At 34.6% G+C, this 15488-nt stretch overlaps 1 protein-coding gene across 4 annotated transcripts in view; it reads left to right on the forward strand.

The window, feature by feature from the left end:
- Positions 1-15488, forward strand: part of RFX3 (regulatory factor X3) — a 114453-nt gene that overhangs the window by 80049 nt on the left and 18916 nt on the right. For 3 of the 4 annotated variants that reach the window (XM_032095698.1, XM_032095700.1, XM_032095699.1), the window contains exons 5-9: positions 5280-5354; positions 9374-9555; positions 10120-10239; positions 13387-13508; positions 14720-14832. In XM_032095698.1, the coding sequence (XP_031951589.1) occupies positions 5280-5354; positions 9374-9555; positions 10120-10239; positions 13387-13508; positions 14720-14832 (612 nt within the window). The remainder of the gene's footprint in view (positions 1-5279; positions 5355-9373; positions 9556-10119; positions 10240-13386; positions 13509-14719; positions 14833-15488) is intronic. The other variant, XM_032095701.1, reaches the window with a different exon arrangement.

Genomic DNA, 15488 nt, shown 5'->3' on the forward strand with positions numbered 1-15488 from the left:
GAAAAAAAAAGCACATATTTTGCTAAGTTTCTAAGGTTTATCAGCATTCTTTTAAGGTCAGTTTTATGTAAAATACTGCACTTATTTTACATCTTTTTTTTGCTCTTCTTTTTCTGCATATTTACATTTCTCTCATTCCACAGACTTAAGGAAGTATCTTTCTGTCTGTCTTCATAGTATTGTTTCAATATGTTGAGCAAAATTTCATAGAACCTGTTTGTAGGTGTCGCTACAGCTTTTTCTATTGACAGGAATGCAAATCTTTTAGATTTAAGTCTCCCATCTGTGTGGGCTGGATTGGAGTTCTCCTCATGTGGTCAATACAATTTCATTTTCAAGCTTCTTTTTCTTGGGGAAGCTTGTCTGCCTAACACAACTCTCTGGAACAGGTTTCAGAAAACAGTATGACATACATGAATACTCTGTTCTGAAATAGAACTGAAAGGCGCCATAAATCATGCATGTTTGTGGCGTCCTAAAAGGGTGAAAGTGTCACATTTTCAAAAGCCCTGTGTCCATTTATCCTGTATTTTCAGATTAGTTCTGCCTTATTTAGGTAGGCACAATTGCCACAAGTACCCAGGACTTAGCTAGCTGTACCAAATCAGTCTTTCTTGCATACATACGATGAATTAGTAATTCCTTCATAATGGAGCATTGTGATGATAGCTGCTTTAGAATTTCACTTCCTTTAAAGCCTAAAAGGGTGAACCTTTGGAAGTGGATAAAGGGCATTGTGAATGAGAGGTGCCTGTGGAAAAAGAGACAGGAGCTATCTTTTTTCATCATGTTGCAACAATATATTGAATTCTAAGATACCACCTGCCTTCCCTGCCGCTGGTGGAGGGCGGTTTGCAAATGCAAACAGATAAAGAAAATTAATTGTAGGATACCCAGATTAATCACTATACCAGGACTTCAATTTCTGCAAATTGTTTTCTTTTTTTTTGTCCTGACCTCCTCAGAGCAACTTACTATAAATATTTTGTACTAAGTGTTAAATTGTTAGTTGGTCGTGGAAATGGTTAATTGAATCATATGGAAAAACACTATTTCTTTCTTCTTCCTAAGAGGAAGGGAGTTTTTTTCGAAGTGGGTTTAGGATAGGTGTTTGCTATGTCTGTGCTATTTGCATCTTAGACTATTAGGTATAATTTGTTTATCTAGTAACATGTTAATGAATACTAAGATATAACCTAGGAAAAACAGTCAATAACTTCCAAATCAGTAGATCATGTAAGGATTACATTATAGATGCATATACTGGGCTCAAACTTCTGAATTTTTTGACCCCAGGAGAATATCCTTATTCCTTAATGATTATGTCAGAGTATAAGGCAGTGTTTTATCTGTCAAACAAAGTAAATTGAAAAAATTCACAATCATAGTTTTCTCATCTGTAATGCTCTTAATTTAGTGACTGCCCATGTTTGTAACTGTGCAAACTGATTAGCATTCCTACATGTAGTGTAACATTTAACATGGTTTAGTTGGAATTGCAGTGGAAGTGATAATGTACATTTCAGTTATCAGAACTTTTAAATGAATGTCTTAGCCTTATTAAGAGAAAAATGGGGGAAGTATGAGCACATATTCAGATAAGTGAAATTCTTGTTATTTAACTTATCAGATATATATGTAGTAAGTTATGCCTGGAATATCTCACTGCTTATTGTTAAAAATGCCTGGGTATCAGTCTTCCTTTTGTGTTTACACAGAATATAATTTTAAATGTTAAAATTACTTTCATCTTTCCACAAAATATCATAATAATACACACTGTATTACCTGTGTAGTTATTCTGTGTTTGTGCTTAAGTGCTGTTGTGAATAGAGATGTAATGTTCAGTTTTTCTAGAGCCTAAATAAAAGTCCCTGGCCAGAACTTAGAACTTCAAAGCTTGAAAGAACAGATCCTTCACATAAGGAACTTTTTACTTGGGTAGCTTCTATTTCCTGTACATGTGGTACTCTGTGTCACATAAAACCTCTTGAAAACCCAAAAGCTTGGAATAAGAGAGTAGAAGAAAATAAAATATTTCAGCTGTGGGGGACCTACAAGAATCGTTTAGCCCAGCTGCCTGAGCACTTCAGGACTGACCCAAAGGTAAAGCAGGTTGGGGGCACTGTACAGATGCCCTTTACACACTGACAGGCTCAGAGTATCATCAGGCTTGACCAGGCTCTCTATAAAGAAATGCTTCCTGATGGTGAATCCAAACCTCCCCTGGCACAGCTTTGAGCCATTGCCACACATCTATCACTGGATCCCAGGGAGGAGAGATCAGCACCTCCCTCTCCACTTCTCCTCCTCAGGAAGCTGTAGAGAGCAAGGACGTTGCCCCTCAGCCTCCTTTTCTCCAACCTAGACAAGCCCAAAGCCCTTAGCAGCTCCTCACAGTGTCCAGTCCTTCCACCATCTGTCTTGCCTTCTGCAGACACCTTCAAGGACCTTCCCATCATTCTGAAATGGTGGAGCCCAGAGCTGCAGCCAGCACTCAGGGGGAGGCCCTGCCCCAGCGCTGGGCACGGAGGGCCGGTCACCTCTTTGGACGGCCGGTGACGCCGAGTTTGGTGCACCCAGGATGGGTTTGCTGCCCTCCTGGCTGCCAGGGCACGCTGCTGGCTGCCGCGGAGCCTGCTGCCAGCCAGCACCCCCAGAGCCCTCTCTGCAGCCCCAGAGCTGCCCCTCTCCCAGTTTAGCCTCGTGTCTGGCATTTCTCTATCCCAGGTGCAGAATCTGGCTTTTTGACTTGTCATTTGCATGTCACTGGTGATGGCCCAGTGCTCCACTGTATCCAGATCCCTCTCTCTGCAAGGACCCTTGTCCCTCAAGAGAGTCAACGGCATCTCCCAGTTTGATATTATCAGTGAACTTACTAATGGTGAATTCAACTCCTATATGCAGATCGTTGGTAAAAATACAAACACAACTGGCCCTAGAATTGAGCCCTGCAGGGTACCAATAGAGTGAAACAAGAAGTAGCCATAAGTTTTCAGAAAGGGCAAGTGAATCATTTCGTGTCTAGAAAATCTGTCTTCAAATCAATCGTATTTTATGCTTAGAAATAATTAAGAAGTAATTTTATAACCTACATGCAAAGAGGGTTTCTGGCATTGTAGAGACATCTGTCAGATAAAGGTGAAAGTTCATTTTATCAAAATGAAGTCTGAAAATGGTGAAGAAAATAATTAGTAGTGAAAGCCATTTCTCTTTAAGCTTGTCCTAGTAGAATATGGTGGAGACTCATTTTAAATATAGATCCCATTTTTGAGTGTGATAAATAACATGTTTTAGTGGTAACCAATGTCGCTTGGCTTGTGTTATGCAGTAAAAGTGAATACAGATTTTTGCCTTCAGTGGTCATACTGATGAAATCTACTAAAAGAAACTCCAGCAACAAAAAAACCCCAAATGACAAAAAGCCCAACAGTTAGCACCAAAAGTCATGGAATCAATATGGCAGTGAGGAATGAGCATCATCTGTAATGCCACTTTTCTTTTTAAGTGAAATGACTTCTTTTTAACATATTGGTTCTCTGAACAAAGAAGGCCACAAGTTGCAGCAACAAAATGAAAGTAGGGCAGTAGTGGGAATGAACAGAAGGCGGTGTAACCCCAGTGTACAGTACTGCTGTGGATAAAACACTGTGGTACATGTGACGTAACAGTCAGATATAGGATTTAAATGTTGGTACAGTCTTCATTGTTTGATTGTAGCATTTTGTTAGGAAGAGAAACTCTCTGGCAACAATATATAGTAAACTGACCATATGATGATCTTTTCAGCTTGTAGTTTTTATCTTGCAGCATGCTTTTAAAATTTGCTGTGTGACTGAATACTTTGACCTCATAGTATTTGCCACTGAAGCAAGTTGGTGAAGAAGTCACGCTGTTAAAAGAAAAACATTATTGCCAAGCAAGAATGTTTCCTTACGTAAGAATTGTGTATAGTTAATAATTTACCTTTTTTTAAAGACTTGAAAAGCTAATATTACACAGTTAAAAGAAATTACTCCTCACAGCAGATACATTAAAATACTTGTCAATTGCCCTGGAAAAAAAGGAGAAACTAATTTTACAGGTAAATTCAAATATCAGCTGTAGTAATTTTCAGTTTCTATTATACAGAGAGTAAATTCAGCCAAAATTGATAAATTATGTCACTAAAATTATGATTAGTACTGTGATATTTGAAGTAGGATAGAGAGGGCTCATTAAAAATGTTTACAGAGATAATTACAAGTGTTTTTAAAAAGTGTAAGTGGTGGTTTCCATTGCTTTCATTTTGGCCATTCATTGTAGCTAATAATTGTGTGCCTTTTCTTACTGTGCATTCCATTGTCTCTGTCATTTTCATTGTTGGTTTTTGCTCTTCTGGCCCCCGAGATAAATTACACTTAGGTTTTTTCTTTAATATTGTTGTTACCAAACTGATCAAAATCAAAATATCCATTGTTATTAAAAAATAAAAGAAAGAAAATGGATGTGAGAGTAATCATACCTTTGCATTTGAAAAAATTCTACTTTGTATTTTAGTAATACTGTGTTTTCTTTTCCTTTTTAAAAGCAAAATTATTGTGAACAAATCTGCTTTTCCAAAGGCTGGATCCTGCAGTCTGTGTAACTCCTGACTTTCCATTTACTTTGACAGCTGGGGATCTTCAAAGGGTGCTGGCAGCAGTAAGGGTTGATGTCCTGTCCCAGTGAAACTAATAGTGGTGTAAAACCTATTGCCAGTGAAGCTAATGGTGTAAAAACCTATTGAGTTACTTTGGTTTGGGACTTGAATCTGTGATTTCAGATAGTTAAAGTTTTGTTTCTAATTCAATTCTTATTGCAAGCTCTGCATGTCTCTTCCTGATCTAGTTGAAGGGAAAACATATGGAGGCCTTTCTCAAAATCATGTAGGGATTTTTTTATTTAACTTTTTTTTTACTTTAGTGATTATATTTTTGTTCAGTCTGGGTTATTTTTATTTCAATGCAGCTCACCAGTAATTCTACTCCTTTGAGCTCATTCTGAGCATCTTGGAAGGTAAAATGAACTTTGAGGCTGTGATCCTGCAGTATACATACAAGCAAAATGACTTTCTGACCTCATTGAGGAGGCTTGTGTTCACTGGGACTCTAGAATGAGGCCTTTTAATAAAATATATGCCCTAGCCAGGAATAAAGCAGGCATTTCTGTTGATCTATAAGGAATCTGTCAAAACTTCTCTGATCAGGCTTTTTTACTATCCCATCTTGAGTCCTTTTTTTAATGACATCTATTATCAGATTGAAATGGCGATTGAGACACTGCAAAAGTCTGATGGTCTGTCCACTCACAGAAGCTCTCTTCTCAACAGCCATGTAAGTTGTCTCTTCTTCACATACACTCTCTCTTGCTTGTTCTGCATGCTTAGCCTGCCTCTAAATGTTTGTTTTATTTTATTATTACTTTTTGCTCTTAATCTTCCCATCTTAGTTGCTTGTAATCTTCTACTACACCTCCCATGGCTTTATTTTGTCAGATTAAATGTCTTTATGGTATATTGCAGAGTGTTCCCTGTTTCCTATGCTCTACACCTGTGTTAGAACAAGTTAACACATTTGACTGTTTTGCGGGTTACAGTGTAAATGTCAAGCTAAGGTTCAATTAATTCTAAATTAGCTGGCTTTTGACATTTTAAACAAAGTTGTCTACATCATAAGAAGTGTGTACCATTTACTCATTCTGGGGCGTGTGAAGAGGAGGAGAAGAAACAAAGAGCACACCTAGATAATATACTTAGGTTATTCCTAGATGTTTCTTCATTTTTTCTGACTAGAGTGTTTATTTTGAAATTACTTATTTAAGAATCCTAAGGATCCTTACAATGGCCTGGTAGAAATTGAAAGTATTGTCTTAATTTGAAGTGCACAGAAATGTCTTATGCATCTGCCGTTTACTTTGTTCTTACCCTGCAAGTCTTACAGTTAAGAACTTTTCATAAACAAAGCTAAAAAGATATTTCAGCAAAAACATGATCTCCAAATATAGTGATAAGTTCACTATATGTAACTTTAAAATAAGGGAAAAAGCCCAAGATAATTTTAAACTTATTATATAGGTAATATTATTACTTTGCAAGTTGTTAGTCTTTTCTGAAATGTTTTTTTTCTGTTGATATTTATGGTTTTGCATTTTGTATTTTTGCCATGTTGATTGGTTTGTATTCATCTTACTTTTTTTTTTCCTTCTCAGCTTTACTTACGATATAAATTCAAATTCCTTTATTGCTTTACAGAAGAAATTGAAGTTTAGTTTGCAGTCTGAATGTAGAATATGATGGTAGAGATTGTCCTTTGGAAAGCAAATTAAAAGTGTATGCTTTAGAAGATTTGGGTTTGGATTTTGGATTTTTTTTCCTGTAGGGTTTGGTTTTGTCAAAGTTAAAATGAAAAGTGTTTTGTGGAGAATTTAGGCAAGCTTTTTTTTTCTTAAAAAGATCTGAAATTGGAAGAGGAAAGCTGTAATATAAAAAGTTACAGAAAATTATATACAGGAGGACATTTAGATTCCACCTTGTGTGTTTACAAAATAATTACTTTGAAGATAAGACAGTATCAAAACTATCATTTAAATAATAATAGATAGTATTAGACCGATAATATCAAAATCATTGTTTAAATGTAATTTTTAACAGACTGTAACTTTTTTTGGCTTTAGAAATCTGTGGAAAGACTTAGAACACTAGAAGTTTCTGCTTAAACCTCTTAGGAAGTCCATAGTCTTGGTATAAAACCAAGAAAGATTACAAGATAAGCTGGAGTGCCTTGGTAAACTGTGTTTCACTCGTTCCTTGTTCTAGGCACTATTCACAGTGTCTTCCTAATAACGAGATTTGCACAGAAGATCACAGTCTTTCCAGCTGTTAAGGCTTACAGTATTTCTTTCTTGACTGTGAATACTTTGTGAAAAGTATTGTGATAGAGATATATCTTTGACCTTTGACAAGCCTTGTACAAATTTTTGTGGCAATAAATCTTTCCTAGTTTTGGTCATTTCGAAAGAAATTTAAAACATAGATCAAGCCTACTGGATGTTTTGCCTGTTTTTAAAGCAATGCTTATTGTCTTTAAACTCAAGGACAGTATGGAGGAAGTTCAGGTGTGGATGTAGTCTTTGTCTCTTTACTTTTCTTGACTTTGCCTTCTAATGATTTGGTTTGGCCTTTATTAAAATAATAGTGGATTTTAAAATAGAATTCGAAATTGTGTTTTTAGTTAGCATACACTTTGCAGATGATAAATTAATTTGTGGGAAAATTTTATTTTGGGATTTAAATTTTCACCCTTTGATACCTCAGTGAGGTTTTGTAGGATTTTTTTTTTCCTAAATACATGCGTTCTCATTTTAAAGAGTTTGTAATTTCTCCTCTGTTTTCTTTTGTTTCTTGATGTATTTCTGCATGAGATCAACTTAATTAATTGATAGTTGACTGCTTTATAAACTTTGCAGCTTAATTGAAGTCACACTCAATTTAACAGATCTGGCTCTGTAAATATTTCATGCCTTTCCCCGTCTTACCAATACATTATGGTCAGTACTACAAATTTATAAGCCAGGACTCAAACCTGAATAGTTTTAGAGTTGTATTTCAGCTTGGTAGAAAAATGTTTGGGTTCTTTAAAAAGTTGCTTACAAAAATGTTTGCATTCAATTTTCTCTTAAAATCATGAATTAACTGCACTTTTTCTTCCAGGCTATAATCTATCAAGTAAGGATTTCAAGCCCTTGCTACTAAGTAACTCCTTCCAAGAGCAAAAATTCTTATATTGCACTTAACTTTTGATTTGGTTTTTTTGTGTGTTGAATAATGCAAGTTATGTTTGAAATAACATCTGTTAGAAATTCATGTAATTAATGAAGTGCACTTGAAGTGATTAATAATAGATTAGAAACCATCTGGAGGAAAATATCTTTAATGCTACATACAGAACTTAATTACAAAATAATTATTTTTTGTTTGTCAGTCTTTTGGGATTGACAGAGTTTTTCCTTTTGGTGAAAGCAGAAGTACTTCACATTCTGTATTGTTGTGATTCAATTCTAGATATAATAATATATGACAAATGTTATATAAATGTATTAGTAAAAATACAGATGTAATAACAGATTTTCAATATGGATAGATTGCAGCCGTTGAAAATTATAATTACCTCTGTTTGTAAGCCAAGACAGGCTTAGGTCAGGTCACTAGTGAAATTAGTTTAATACATTCACATAAAAATCAAATGTTTGCAATTATACCTTTTCTTCAGCTTTATTTCAAAACGACAGATGCTCAGTTTGGAAGCACTTGTGAATGTTAGTACATATAAAATAATGATATGATAAGTGATGATTAACTGTACTTTTTCATTTTGTTTATTTGAAATGCAAAATTACCTGCAAAAGAAGCTAAAAATGTTATGTCTTGGAAGCATTTTCATCTTTCATCTGTATTTTTCTAGAGCTTAGAAAATTCTAGGGTTCCATGACAAGTACTGAGAAAAATAAGGAAAATGTTGACTTATAAAAAAAACTAAACCAACCAAATTTTAATGTATTCTCAGACTATATTAGTTTTGATCTATTTTGTCATTTTCCTGTGATATTAAATTTAGGACTACTAAATTGTCCCTTTTACTTTTTCTGGATATTAGCAACAGGTAGAGGTGTTTCATGAGTGTGCTCTACTTAGAACATCCAGTGATGTTACATAAAGCCTCTTCTTGCATGTTTTTAATTATCTACCACATTACATGAAAGGGTTACTATTTTTCCAAGAAACTCATTCTGTTCCTTCTGGAAGTCAAAGGCAAGCAGGCTACAGCTGAAAGGGTTTGTATCCGTAATGATTTATAGATGTACCAGTTATTTTCCAATGTTACGCAGTAGCTTTTTTCTTATGTGTATCTTAATGTTTTTTTAATAACAGGCAAAGAGAAACAGTGTAATATTCCAGGTTTACAAACGCATTAACTATTTTGTCCAAGGAGTTTGTTTTCTGCAATTTATGTGTATTACATTCATAATTACTTTATTTCTTTGTGATACTAACAATTTGTCTCCAAAGCTTAGATACCTTTATCACGTACTGATGTGTGATACTGAATCAAAAATATTTTATGAAAAGGACACTTTCCTGAGGTCACAAGTTCAATGAGTTTTGCTATTTCCTGGTAATTCTGAAGATACTAAAGCATTTTTGTATAACTAACGTTTAAAGACTCTCTGAGGAAGGATGTAATTTTTCAATAGACCTGAGGAGTGGTTCCAACTGTCAGATGTTAATGCTGTATGGCTACAATATTTTTAATAAAGTATATAACAGGGTTTTTTTTCTGTTTTGTATGTGATATAGCTTCAGTGGCTTTTAGACAACTATGAAACTGCAGAAGGAGTGAGCCTTCCAAGAAGTACCCTTTACAACCATTACTTGCGACATTGTCAGGAGCACAAGTTGGATCCAGTCAATGCTGCCTCCTTTGGAAAACTCATACGGTCAATCTTCATGGGACTACGGACTAGAAGACTGGGAACTAGGTTTGTGCAATTGAAATCCTGAATTATAATAAAAAAATAAAGGTAATAATTATGCATAAGAAACTTGTCTGCTAGGCAAAATAATACATAAGACCTGCATTTAAATATTACAGTGTTTTTCTGTCAGTTCTATTTCGTCATGTTGAACAGTTTTATATTTTTTCAAAATTATATTATGGTTTTATTTCTTCTGCTTTTGACAGTTTATGTGTTGATGTGTTGGTAACTATACTTCAGATTTTTATCATTACAAATAAATTATAGCTTGCCATTTGGAAATCACTAATAATGCTGTTTGCCTATAACTAGATAAGTTGTATTTATTTCCATTTTATTTTTCTTACTCAAGTGAAGTGCAAGTTAATATGCTGATAGTATTTGTTTAAGAGAGTGAATTAATTTCTCAAAGGTAGTAAAATGACACTCATGTAAAACCAGTATGATGGGAGAGCCAGACCTGATTTGGGTGTATTATTTTCCAGTCAATGTAAATTGTAAAGTAAATGTAATGTAAATATGTAAAACTAGTGTTACTGCTCTTTTAATTCTTGCTTTTTCATAAAGGGGGAACTCCAAATATCATTACTATGGGATTCGTGTCAAGCCAGATTCTCCTCTTAATCGACTACAAGAGGACATGCAATATATGGCCATGAGACAACAGCCCATGCAGCAGAAACAGAGGTAAAGTGTGAAACATAACTACGTGCTAATAGTTCTAGTTCATCAAGTCTTACTTTTCCTTATATGGACAAGTTGAAATTCTAGTTCAGCTTTTCTGCTGTGAAAATAAAATGTGCTGGATATGTGCAGTTGATGTCAATGACATTAGGTACAATGTGGAAGAATATTTACCTAGAAATTTGCAAAAAATAAATAATAATAGAATTACCTGTAATATGAACAGACTCTTAACTATATTGAATTCTTGTCTCACAAGCTGAATAAAAGCAGCTAAAATTGAAATTAAGAGCTTTAATTTCAAATATTCCTATTTCTTTTCATTGCTGTATTGTTTCATGTACACACTTCTTATCAGAGAACGTACTATTAAGTTGCTTGATACTTATTTCATCTCCCTGTGAAGAATTAATGTGAACACAATGGTTTGCCTCTAAGTACGTGTAAGTATGTTCCCTTAGTATCTGTTATTCCTGACAAACCTGTGAAAGCTCAGAAGTAGTTGAAAGCAGTGGCACGGGACTGTACTGGTGGTGAAAGAATGTCTGAATATGCATATTAAAAACTATGTTAAACAGAAAATTTTAGGTGAAAAAGATGGAAATGAGTAAATTTCTTTGAAATTAATTTTTATTTGAGTGGTGTCGCTAGCCTCCCATATTACCTTAAAGTAAAATACATTAGATGCATAATTTCATGGCACTGATAGATTAGAAGAGCAGCATATCAAGCAAGTCACCTTTAGAGCAATTATTCCTCTCCAAAAAAGTTCAGTCAAATGAACAGTTTGGTATAGTGTACCAAGCATATTTTGTCTCCTTGGACACAACTGAGATATGGAAAACACAACTTCAAACTTTAACTTCGAATGCAAAGATCACTTTGATCTGAAATTATTCTACTGTCATTTCCAGACAGTACAGATTAGTTACAGCAGTAAATGGAAGTTCATGCCAAGATACATGTTCTTAACTATCTTTTGCTGAGCATAATACAGGAGCATGAGATGTCTCATAATACGTCGTGTAGAAAATTCTTGTTACGAAAATCATGGCAGGATTATATAGTAAGGAGATAGATATTTACAAAATCTCCCAGCAAGCTCAATCTCATTCACTTAGAGGTTTCATTCACTTGAACTGAAAATTACATATGTGCACCTGACACTTTAGCGTGCCATGAATCGAGTCTCTCCTGTTGGGAGAGGATTTGCTGAGAGTCCTTGCAAGGCGCTTAAAAGATAAAACGAGATGTCTTCTGTAGTTTCAATGCTTCTAGATAGTTGTTTATTAAGTCTTATCAGAGAAACTTGAGCCACTAGCATGACCCAGGTACAGCATGGAGGGAGGAAAAGCAGGAGTGAGAGCGAGAAGGACTGCTTATCAAGATTTACACAGCCTTTCAGAGACATTTTAACCAATAGTTACTAAAAATGCACATTATTTTTACTTTCTTACCAATTATTCAGTAACATGACTAGGAACTGCAGAATTTTCTATCCAATCGATCCAAACTACTTTTACTGCAAAATATGGAGTGGTAGAAGAAGGAGAAGAAGGTTTAGAGAACAACAACAATTCTCCATTTTGATATTTTTTTACTCTTATCTATACACTATAAAGAGAAGCGTAAAACCTCTAAATTTTGCACCCTGTGGCAATCTTACATAGTAGTCTATAACCTAATTCACACCACTGTATTTTCTAGCTGTTGTCTGACTGTTGGTAATTTTTTCCAAGGTTTAAAGCTAAAACAGTGGTGTCCAGGGGGGTAAAAACCCTTAAGAACAGGCAGAGAAATAATCTCGACACTCTGGGTTCCTACATGCACCAAAACATATGCCACAATGGTCTAACTAGAATTATTTCTGGAAAAATGGTGCCAGTCAGCTAAACATTGTCACATCTCTTATCTTCTTGATTCACAATGACAAAGTGATTTTAGAATTTCATTATATAACTGTTAGGAGTGGACATTTCTTTTTGTATTATTTGCTTTATTATTTTAGTTAGTAACACCATATGTCTTATATAGTTCCCTTGTTTTCCTTACCTAAGTACATTTGGTGTCATTTTCTTAACTTCATGTCAGTTAAGAATTGATTATATCAGAACAAAATCACACAATACAGCACCATGTGCAGTTAGTGCCCACTTCTCCTGTGCCCCATGTTTTGCACTTGCACACATGTACCTGCACCAGCATGCACCTGTTCAGGCTGAATTCACACCAATCCTAAGCTCTGCTGTGAGAATCTGTGAAGGTGTTGATGAGGGGTGGGAACTGCAAGGTATCATTATGCTCAATAGGTAGCTGTTACATGAAAAATACTGTGCTGTAGGAGGCTTAGTATTTAACTTCAGTGTTTCATATGTGTCTGTATGTGTTCTTATCATTGTTATCCAAGTGTATTCGAAAGTTCTAGCATGATTAAGAAAGAACTAAAAGACTGAATATTGTAATTTTCAGAATGATGGTAATGTTGCTCTTTTGTCAGCTTATTAATATTTCTAGTGGTTCTTTTGTCTTTTAAATTAGTGGTAAATTGCAGTCAATATACTTTTTTCTTGGTAGTTATACCAATTCTCCCATCTCTATTAGACACATCTAATTGGATAAACACTTCTAGTCCTCCTCAGCAAAGGCTGTAGACAGAATGTGTGCCACACATCATTTTTCTTCTTTCCTTTTCTTAATTTGGGAACCTTTTTTATTTGCGTAACTTCAGTATCCCAAAGTGCTTGTTTTGAAGTCTTCATTATCCTCAAACAGTAATGTTGTTTCTTCTTAAAGTAATGAAACATTATCTTTGTATTACAAAATTATGTCAAGCTGTTTGGAAAGGGATATATTTGATTCTTTTTGGTATAAATTTGGTGGTTTTATATTATGCTGTTACTAAGCTAAATTCTACCAGAAATTTGGGAGTGCTGCTGGAATACCACCTTTGTGAATTCTGTAATGCATTGTTAATACCCTAGCTTTCCTTAGTGGTTGTTTCTTCTGTTATTTACAAAAATAAGTAAGAATCACTAGATTCTTTTGTCACTTGTCCTGAAAATTTTATTTTGAGATGGAAAAACCAAACTCTGTGTTCCATTTATGAAGAAGTAAACAGAAAGGATAATTTTGTACTTGATATTTTTGCAGGTATAAGCCTATGCAGAAAGTGGATGGAGTTGCAGATGGCTTCACAGGAAGTGGTCAACAGACAGGCACATCTGTTGAACAAACCGTAATTGCCCAAAGTCAACACCATCAACAGTTTCTAGGTATGAAAGCAGGTTTTATACTGCTATATAAATAAGAGGAACTTTGTTATCACTCTGAATATCAAGCCACACAAGTGCAATAGTTTCTTCTGAAGTTATCGTGCCCTCTTTAAAATCCTTACTCACAAAAGAACAGAAAGGCACTTAAATTACATGTGAGCTTTATGTAATATTTAATATGCATCATGTAAGTATAAAAGGAAAAATAGGGTGAGATATACTTCATATTACATAAATGAATTTGCTTTTCATAATTATATTAAGTGTGCATATTGAAATTCCTACCATGAAAGTTGTTTCCTTCATGTGCATTACAGTGATTTTTATTTCATAAAAGCCAGGGTAGGAGGATGGCATTGCACTACTAGGCAGGTTAGCCACTCCCTGGGCTGTTTTGAAAGGGTGTTCTAGTGTTGTAAGTGGAAAGAGACAAAGAGTTTCAACTGAAATCCCAAAGGTCATGTTTCAAAATATCCAAATTGTGGATTTGTTGGTCCAGTTAAGCATGTATTCCAGTCATGGAAACAAACTGTAATTTAGTTAATTGTTTATGTAAAAAGAGTCCTTGGCTGTGCTGATAGAGTGTGCTATTAGTGTAGGTTGATTTGGTTGGGATTTTCAACCACCAAATCCTTTGGCCTAATTTTGCTGTTACTAAAACCGTTTGTAGCATAAGGGTAGCATTAAAATGTTTTGAATCTTCTTTTCCAGGTATGTTTCCATCCAGCATTTTTATCTTAATCAGATCTCACAGAAACATTTGTGACAAATAGTAAAAGCACACATTGGCTCTACTTGAAAGTCTAGTAAATGTCAAATAAAAACATATAATGAGTTTATTAAGCCCCATCACACCTGGCAGCATAGAAACTCTTCAGCTGAACAACAAAAAAATTATTCAGGGATTAGTCTCTCCTGCGCTGACTTAGATAGTTCCTTGCACCCTGTAATAGTCTGAAAAAGTGTGTGTTAGCTTCTCTGTATAGGTGTAGTATGTACATGATAGCATTTTATTCTATTCAAGTATAATTTTGTACTTATTTTTATTAAAAGTAATAATTTATTTACTATTTTGGCATACAACAGGTATGAAATACATTCCTCTTTGAATATTATGACCGTTGAGAATTAATTTCTTCGTATAATCCTTAAATTTTTTTCTTAACCATACTGTAACTGGCACCTCTTTCATTATGTTGTCATGACAACAGATGCATCTCGAGTACTGCCAGAGTTTGGAGAAGTTGAAATATCTTCTCTGCCAGATGGTACTACCTTTGAGGACATCAAATCACTACAGAGTCTTTATCGAGAGCACTGTGAGGTATTTCCTAAAAAACATTTATTTTTGAAAGTTCATGACTTTTAGTGAAGGCCAGTACAAGAGAATAGTGCCAAATATATTGCAGCCATGATTGTGGTATGTGACTTTGCCCCAGGATATTTACTTATTTCATTGAAAAGGATAGCAGAAAGGGTTTTCTGGAGGATCCCCTTTAGAGGGGAAAAGAATAATATGTAATAGATACTGAGAATGAAATGTCACATGTATGTTTTTCAGAATGTTAGACTTTAGATAGTGCATGCAGATACTTGGTTTAGTCAACAGGAAATGTAAATCAGGTTAGATTATAATTTTATTTTCTTTTACATTAAAAGCAGTAACTTTTTTCTCATATCAAAGAGATATTGAGACATTTAAACCACATTTGATACTGAACAATATGTCTTTTAAAATTATTTTTGAAGGTGGTTCCAACTTATAAGGAATTATGAAAATGAGTAAAATGTCAGGTTTACTCTTTTATTTGCAGTATCAGTAAATATTTTCTATGCTTAAATTCCTCTGATATGTTTACATAGGCCATACTAGTTCCTGGAGGCTTCCATGCAAGCCTTATGCAAGTCTCTGTGCACAACAGTTTATGGTGCTGGAAAATTTATGGATATCAAAGGTATTAAAACAGATACCATTTATAA

The sequence above is a fragment of the Corvus moneduloides genome, chromosome Z, assembly GCF_009650955.1.
Source record: "Corvus moneduloides isolate bCorMon1 chromosome Z, bCorMon1.pri, whole genome shotgun sequence".
Classification (NCBI taxonomy): Eukaryota; Metazoa; Chordata; class Aves; order Passeriformes; family Corvidae; genus Corvus; species Corvus moneduloides.